The sequence below is a fragment of the Bos taurus genome, chromosome 19 (genome assembly GCF_002263795.3).
Source record: "Bos taurus isolate L1 Dominette 01449 registration number 42190680 breed Hereford chromosome 19, ARS-UCD2.0, whole genome shotgun sequence".
Lineage (NCBI taxonomy): Eukaryota > Metazoa > Chordata > Mammalia > Artiodactyla > Bovidae > Bos > Bos taurus.
Window position 1 is genome coordinate 36,304,883 of NC_037346.1, and position 8,262 is coordinate 36,313,144.

Here is an 8,262-nt window from a genome sequence, read left to right on the forward strand (position 1 = left end):
CGGAAGCACAACTCTAACACCGGAAGCGGGAGTACGTAAAACATGGCGTTGGCGGTGCTGGCGTGGAGGACCCGGACTGCTGGTAATCGGACGCCGTGGCCGTTGCGGGGAGAGGGGTAGAAGTGCAGTGGATACCTTGCAGGGAGCCTGAGGGTGGAAGCAGTACCCCGTGGAGGAGCCTGGGGGAAGAAGGAGACTGGGGGAAATGTGCGGGGCAGTCGTTGATCACGTGACATCTGGGGCGTGGAGCACGTGACCTTACCTGGACTCGCTTGCTCTTACAGTTTCCCTTGCTGTTATTTGTCGCCTCTTCTGGGTTTCTTTGGATCCCTTCATCTACAAAAATAGGTTGCTATCGTTGGTACATAGGCGCTCAAAAAGTTAATCCATTCGTTCAGTAGACTGAGGTCTGCATTTGTGCCGGACGCTGATAGGTGTTGAAGCTCTCAGTAGAGAAGATGAAGTCAGTCTCTAGCCCCAGGAGAGTTACTTGTAATAGATAAGCCAGTAAATAAGCACATAAATAAAACTGTGAATCATTACAGGTGCTGTGACCTAGAGGGGAAAATTTGTGTCTTTTCTTTTAGGTTGGGTAGTCAGGGAAGCCCTCTGAGGAGGTAACATACAAGTTAAGACCTTAAGGATGGTAGGAAGCCTAGTTTTGCAAGAGAGTGAGGGGCTAGAGAATGATTTGACCCAATTTTCCATTTTGAGAAGGAAGCTCTTGCTCCTCTACGAGCTTAAAAGGAGTAGGAATAGAAATGAGGAAGCCAGATGGGAAACAGTAACAGCAGACCTGATGAAAGATGGTTTAGTCAGGATGTTGGTGTCAGTGAACTGGGAGGGAAATGGGTGAGTTTGAGATCTGTTTTGGAGATAGAATCCAGAGCTTGCTGATGGACTCCCTCCGTACCTGAGGTTAGTGAAGGGAAGGAATCTACAATGACTCTTTGACTTCTGCCTGACCAGCTGTGTAGGTGATAGCATCATTTTCTTTGAGGAGGATGGGGTATAGGGTGAAGGGGAAAGATTTGTGAATGAGATAAGGTAGGTAAAGCCAAAATCCAGTTTCTTAACTTTAGCGAGTGAACAGATGTATAGGTGTTTAAAGGTAGGTAGGTCCTGATGCTGGGCGTTTAATATGATGTCGCTCTAAGTCTTTATCTCTGGTCTTTTGCCCCAGCTAGTCTCTGTTCTAATTAAAACTTCAGAAACCTAGGTTTTAGAAACTATGAACCGACAGGCTCCAGGGTCACACAGGGCTTCTCTAAAGACTCTCGCATGACCCTGATTAACACAGCTGTATCTGAAGACCTGAATGCAAGGATTACCAATCCTGGGCTTGTCCTGGCAAGGGCTTGTCCCTAGCACAGGGTTTCCATCCTGGTCAGCATGAATTTTAGTTCACTTTCCTTTTTAAAATAAATACCATTGAGCACGTTGGAATGAGTATGGAGAGGTCAGATTAACAAGGGCATGGTTATCAGTCAGTCTTCCCTATGCTTAATAGGCTTGCCAAACAAAGGGACCAGCCTTCTGAACTGCACAGGAGCCTGTGGGAGCCACCCTCAGAGAGGCTGCCCTTTTTGTTTACAAGTATCTGGTGTGGTATGGATGGGTGGATGGCTAAGAAAGTGGTGGGTGAGGTCAAAGCAGGAGCCTCTCTCTGGGTGTTCTTTTGTTGGGCTCTGTGGTCTGGCCCCTCCACAGTGCATGGAATCTTGAGGGCGTAATGGTGAGTGAGACTGAAACAGGGAGCTCTGTGGTGTCCTCTTGCTGGCTTCTGTTTCTGTGGTTTTGTTTCTCCTCAGTAGGACTGCATGTGTCAAAACCCAGGACACACAGTATTTTTTTTTTCCATTAATATTTTACTCCCTCCCCCAAACCCTAGGCCACACACACAACTCATGTAGCGCTTACACTGTGGGCAATACAAGGACTTCAGACATTGCCTGAAGCCCCACACAGTCCAGTGGCATTTCTGCTCACACATCTTCACTTCCCCTGAAAATGCCCCCTGCCGCCTCTCAGCTTAGCAAATGGCCCACTGAGGCAAAGAACGAGAATCTCCTGGGAAGCCTCTCTGTTTGAGCAGCATTTCTGTTCTCTGTGCAGTTACAGCCCTGCTGAGCCCTCCTCAGGCTGCAGCTCTTGCTGTCAGATATGCATCCAAGAAGACAGGTGGCAGCTCCAAGAACCTCGGTGGCAAGTCTCCAGGCAAACGCTTTGGCATCAGGAAAATGGAGGGTAAGGGTGGGGCCTGCCTTCCCCTTCCCACTTAGCAACCTCCCTTGCTGCCCTGATGTTCCTCTGAAGAGCAGGCAAACCACACAAGTGCCTGGCCCTGTACTCTCCATGTTGCTTACCAGAACATGTAGTTCCAAATTAAAGAAGCAGATAAGACCTGAAGCAAGGTGGAGGGGCTGAGGAAGAGCAAATGGGTGGGAACCTTGGCCGTGTGACTAGAGTGGAGGTTCCCAGGGAGGGGTTGCGGGCTGCTTGTGTCAGACCCTCTGGGAGTCGGTCCTTTCCAGGGCTGGGTCTAGAGGTTGGTATGCAGCATTTGGGCCAGGAAAAGTGGGGGCTACTGTGTTTTCTTAGCAGCTTGCTGTCTGCCTCATTGTTGGCACCCAGAGGCAACGCACTTGTGGACTTCTCTTCTAGGTCACTATGTTCATGCTGGCAACATCCTTGCGACTCAGCGCCACTTCCGCTGGCACCCAGGTGCCCATGTAAGTTGCTTTGTGCTTCCCTCCACCCCCACTTTTTCTTCACCTCTCCGTGCTCCTGAGCACAGTAATTATAACAGTCGCATCTGTTGGGTGCATACCAAATGCCAAGCATTATGCTGATTCCTGGTCCTGCATTATCTTATTTCATCTTTACGCCCATCCTGACGGTAGGTAGGAATCATCTGTATTTTATAGGTGGGATGCCAAAAATTTAGAAAGGGGGTGGTAGGGTAGTGACAGAGGTGGGATTTGAACCAGGTCTGTTGACTCACAGGTCACTTTTTTGCCTAACCCCCATTTCTTGGAAGAGGAGATTTCTAGTGATTGAAGGTGTTTTTTTAATCTTGAGAAACTAATTTCAGTTCATTCATTTTTTCTTATTTTTAAGAATTCCTCCTTTGCATAAAGTTGTTATTAGGTGCCCGAAAGATAACCTGAATTTAATAAAATAGGATTCAGTATATGGGCCAGAAATTAGGTCCATACCAGGCAGGAATTTCAGCATCAGCAAGTTAGTATCACTTGCTGAGGTAGGAAAGTTCTTTAACACAGATCTATGCTCTATTCTTTACATTGTTTAAAATGTTAGTTTAGTTTCCTCTGTAATCTATTTCCTCCTCCCTTCTTACCTCTTTTTTGGCAATTTGAGTAGACACAGGAAGACTGATAGTAACCTATAATCATTTCAAAAATGCTAATTTGTATGTGAATTGACTGTATGTGTAGTAACTTTTTTTTTAAGAACTCGAGACATTCAGTATGTGGCGATGTTCATTTTAGTTCTACTAAAATAATGACAACAGTAATAAAAACTAATATGTTTTTACCTGGGCAGTATTTTAAGCTCTTTCTGATTATTAATTTAATTCTCAAGATGACCCTATGAAGTAGTTAATATTTATCCATATTTTGCAGTTGAAAAAAGTGAGACACAGTGAAGTAAATTAACTTGCTCAGATCACACAGTAGTAAGTAGTAGTTCTGGGATTTGAACCAGAGTCTGTTCTTTTAATTTGAGAGGTACTGAATAATGCAGGACTGCCTGGATAAAACTTGCCACACATCTAATCTCAAGTTCGATAAATGAAAAAAGCTAAGATATGTATAGTTAATAATATGTATATATTTAATAAACAGTTTATTTTAATCTTTTCACTCATATTTCTCACCTGAAAATCAGGTTTAGACATAGTACCTACTTCACAAGGTGAGAATTAAGTGAGTTAATGTGTATAATAGTGCTTGGAATAGTGCTTACACACAGTAAGTATGACGCAGTATCAGCTTTTATCATTACTTTTGTTTAATTAGCATATGCATTATTTATATAGCTTTGAGCCTAAACTTCACCATATAGATGAAAATGTTGCATCAAACTAGTGTTATGTTAAGCCTCCCAGAAGCAGGCTCCCAGGAGCAGTGATTAGACCTATTCCTGGGCCTGGTTTGGGCATCTGTCCAGTGTGGCTTCTGGCCACCTGTACAGATAGAAGTCCAGGCATTACCCTTAGGGACTGAATAACCACTAGGATTGGCTGTTTTCTTTTCCCACCTTTGTCAGGGAATCATTACCAAACTCAGAGGGAAAGGGAGCCTTAGCTGGAGCTTTCTGAGCCCTCCCTTTTGGCCCCAGGGCCTGAATCTTTGTGAAGAGTCTATCCTAGAGCCCCGGGATGCGCCCCCCTGGCTGTCCAGCTGACTGCTCTGTGTGTTGCAGGTGGGGCTGGGAAAGAACAAATGCCTGTATGCCCTGGAGGAGGGGGTAGTCCGCTACACTAAGGAGGTCTACGTGCCCAGTCCCAGCAACTCGGAGGCCGTGGATCTGGTCACCAGGCTGCCCGAGGGGGCTGTGCTCTACAAGACTTTTGTCCACGTGGTTCCTGCCAAGCCTGAGGGCACCTTCAAGCTGGTAGCTATGCTTTGACTTCCTGTTTGAGGCCTTTGGAGCCCAGGTGACAGGAGAGGATGGTACCAGATGTCAAGAGTTGGAGTGATGACAAGGTCTCCCAGTGAAGAAGTCTGCTTGATGGTGACTGCAGGAGACTCTGAAGTGACTGGTGGAAGCCCTTTGGAAGACCTGATCTGGGGCCAACAATAAAGTTAGCTAGAGTTGAGTTTCTGCTATTTGTGGACAAACCTAGATGGAGCGGCATACTGATCTGTTTATTCATGTTCTCAGGTGTACACGGGAATGAGAAGAGGGGACTCGTGAGGAAGGACTTGCCTTCTTCCACAAGGAAGAGGAGAGCTTGTACTTGAGGGTGTCATGGCTCCTTCCCCTCCTGGATCCCACAGAAGTCAGGCTGGGAAAGAGTGGGTAGGAGGGGCCAATAGGGAAACCCAACGTGGTCGTGTTCTTTCCTGGAGCCACATTCAGAGGGAACTGCAGCAACAGCCCCAGAAATGGCCATGTGGCACATCCCTTCCTGACTGTGTGGGTCCAGGGCAGAGAGGCCCCATCTGGCCTGGAATAATAGGGTCCTTCCAGGGATGAGGAAGATATATCACTGGATACGATTCCAGGGATGAGACAGATTGGGTGACAAATGAGCTGCTTTCTTCTCACCCAGAGACACACCACACTGGCATTGTTTTCTGATTCTTGGTTTATCGAAAACTGTAAACTACAGCAAAGAATCTGTCTTCAGGAGTACTCACTCTGGTCCTAGAGTGGGCTGAGAACAGGCCTTCATTGTCAACCCAAGACCTTTAAAATCTTGGCTTCAGTGGAAGGGTGAAGAAGGAAGTCTCAGTGGGGATGGACAGTCATCCTGGGTGTTAGAGGCAGGCCATGTTGGCTGCAGTCGCAGAGAGAACTTGCACAGTTAGTGGCTTCCTCCCAAGGACTAGTCTCTGTCCTGAAGGCAGGAGCTTCAGGGGTAGAGGGCTGAGAAGTCTTAATTCTGGAGGTCTGCTTTGGATTTGTCACCTTGATTCTCGGGGCATGACCCCAGATTTCCTACCTCCTGCAAAAGTGACCCAGGGTATGTTGAGGTCTTGTACTAAGGCCCAGCTGGAGGAGATTGCTGGGAGCATCTCTATAGGCTTGGTGCTGTCCCTGCCAGTACCTTGAAGCAGGAAGGGGCAAGATGGAAGAACTGCTCCCTCCTATAGTGGTTCCCTGAGCAAGCAGTTGGCTGCTTCCTGTGGTGGTTGAGCAGAGCCCTGGTTGGGTGGTGGTGCAGATATGACCTTAGGGCCTCCTTATAGCTGGATGGCAGCTGGGAGAGGTAGAGCAAAGATATTACCCATTTCCTTACAATCCCACCCCCACCCCCGCCCACACATACTCCTACTCCATCTTTGGCTTTTGCTTTCTGTGTCTCCTCTCCCCCAGTGATGGTCCTTCCTGGAGACAAGTTGAATTTTAGAGCTGTTGTCTCCATGGAAAATTTTCCTGCCCAGGAAAATCACTTTCCTGGACTAGGATCTGCCATCCTTTACCAAAGAGGTGAAGTGGAGCCTCTAGCCTCTAGCCAAATCCTAGGCTCTGTATCTGTGATCTTTCCTTGTCCCAGGGGCTCTGATTAGGCATTTACATAACAATTAAAAAGTAATAAGGAAAAAATGCTGAGTTCTCCAGGGCACTCAAGGGTGGGAGGACTGAACATTAACCTCCCTGCAGGCCCAGAGCCAGAAGCACTGTGCAGTCAGTCAGCTGGAGCATCTGCTGCTGCTGGTCCTTTTGAACTTCATAGTGGGACAGGGAAGCTGGCTCCCATAGGGGTAGCTGGTAGCTGCTTTGCGAGCCCACCACCCTGAGGCTAGCCCTGTGACTGAGGGAGCCAGGCAGGCTTGCACAGCTGTTCTCCAGCTTCCATCTGGGTCCTTTCCACCAGGATGAACCTAAGATCAGAGTGCCACACACCCTTCTCTCCAAGAAGTCTCTCTACACTTCCTCCCCTCCTTCCTCTGGCCACTAGGTGGCACACGCTCCCCCCCCCCAACTCCCAAGGGGCAGCCCCAAGGGTCCTATCTCACCTGCATCCCCTGGGCCTCTCAGCATCTTTCCACTGCCTGGACCTTGGTGGGGCGGTCCCATGGTGCTAAAGGGAGAGGTGTACTCCTAGGGACCATGAAGGATGCCTCAGAGTGAAGCTCAGGGTAGGGTCAGTGAGCAAGGGAGCAGAACCCAAACCTTTTTTGTCCCCATGTCCTTTCCCCCATCTTGTTTGTTCTCTTCCTCCACCAGTCCAAAGCACAAAGCCCAGACCCTCAGCATTTTGGAAATGCACTCAGGTATAAATTCCACTGTTTTCTGGCCACAAGCTCATTCTTTCACAATTGGGTGGCCAGCTCTGATGACACTTGTGGGAAAGTCAGAGAATACCTGTCCTCACCTCTCCATCTCTGTCTGATGTTCAGGGTTGGGGTTGGAACTGGGGAGGCTGCAGGTCCAAAGATTTCTTTTGCTTTTTGTACCCAGCATCCCGTGTGGTGCCCCGTACTGGGGAAGAGGGCTGACAGTACAGTAGTCCCCACCCACAGAAGTTAGCTCTGGGCTTCCCCTTGGGAGCTAGGGAGAGTGTGGGCCTCCAACTGCTTGGAGAGCTGGGAAGACCATTGTTTTCACCAGCAGTTCCCAGTACAGGGTCCTGTTGCCAAAGTGTCTGGGGAGTAAGCGGGCCAGGATGTTGTTAACCTTTTCGACACTACTTCCTTGGCCCAGAGGGAACCCAGACTGGAAGATCAGTGTCCATAGAGTAGACCCAGAGGCCCCGTCCATACTGAGCAGAGAGTGGATGCCTTTTTGTGGTGATTGGGGTGGGAGGCCCTGAAAGTAAGGGGTTAGTGGGTAGGCATGTTTACATATTGGTTGGGGCTCCAGAAGAATTGATGAGAGCAGGGGATGTGGCAGCGCTGGGGCCTTATGGGTACAGCCGCTTAGCAGGATGGTCATGATAAACACCAGCATGGAACTCCTTCCAAAGAGCCACCAGACATTGGGTTCAGCCTGGGGCTGGCATGCACAAACCCATCTCACCTCCCCAGACTGTAATTCTACTCCAGAAGTGGGGGTAGGAATGACCTGCTGGGACTAGGATCAGCTTCACATGCATGGGAAACTGAGGGGCAGGCAGCTCCCTTTTTGCTGCTGCATCCATTTCCTATGGCAGAGATTTGTGAGGAGGACAGAGCAGCTATACCTGTCTTCCTTCAGCCCAGGAGAAGGAGTGTAAGGGAGTTTACAGAGGACAGACTCAGGGAGGAGAAAGAGCTTGTGGCAGGGGCAGACACCCTTAGAAACTCAATCAGGGGAGGGAGGGCTCAAACGTCTGAAGTCAGATTCCTGGCACCCAGCCTCTAGAACTCAGCAGAAAAGGAACCTCAGGGTTCATATACCAACTGTACACAGCATTCTTCCCAAGTGGCTTGCTCTAGGTGACCCTGCAGATGAAGAGGCTGGACTTCTGGCCTCTGCTGAGGGGCCAAGGGTGCATCTGCCCCAACTCTGTGACTTGGGACAGCAAGTGGTACTCACCAGTGGCTACAACTATGGCTAGGAGACTGTTCTCCATGCTGACCTCTG

At 48.9% G+C, this 8,262-nt stretch overlaps 1 protein-coding gene across 1 annotated transcript; it reads left to right on the forward strand.

The window, feature by feature from the left end:
* The first annotated feature begins 15 nt into the window (after positions 1-15).
* Positions 16-4,846, forward strand: MRPL27 (mitochondrial ribosomal protein L27). The gene is given in 4 exon segments (NM_001037453.2): positions 16-82; positions 2,116-2,247; positions 2,665-2,732; positions 4,450-4,846. Coding segments are annotated over 4 exon segments (447 nt in total). The 5' UTR covers positions 16-42; the 3' UTR covers positions 4,657-4,846.
* The last annotated feature ends 3,416 nt before the right edge of the window (positions 4,847-8,262 follow it).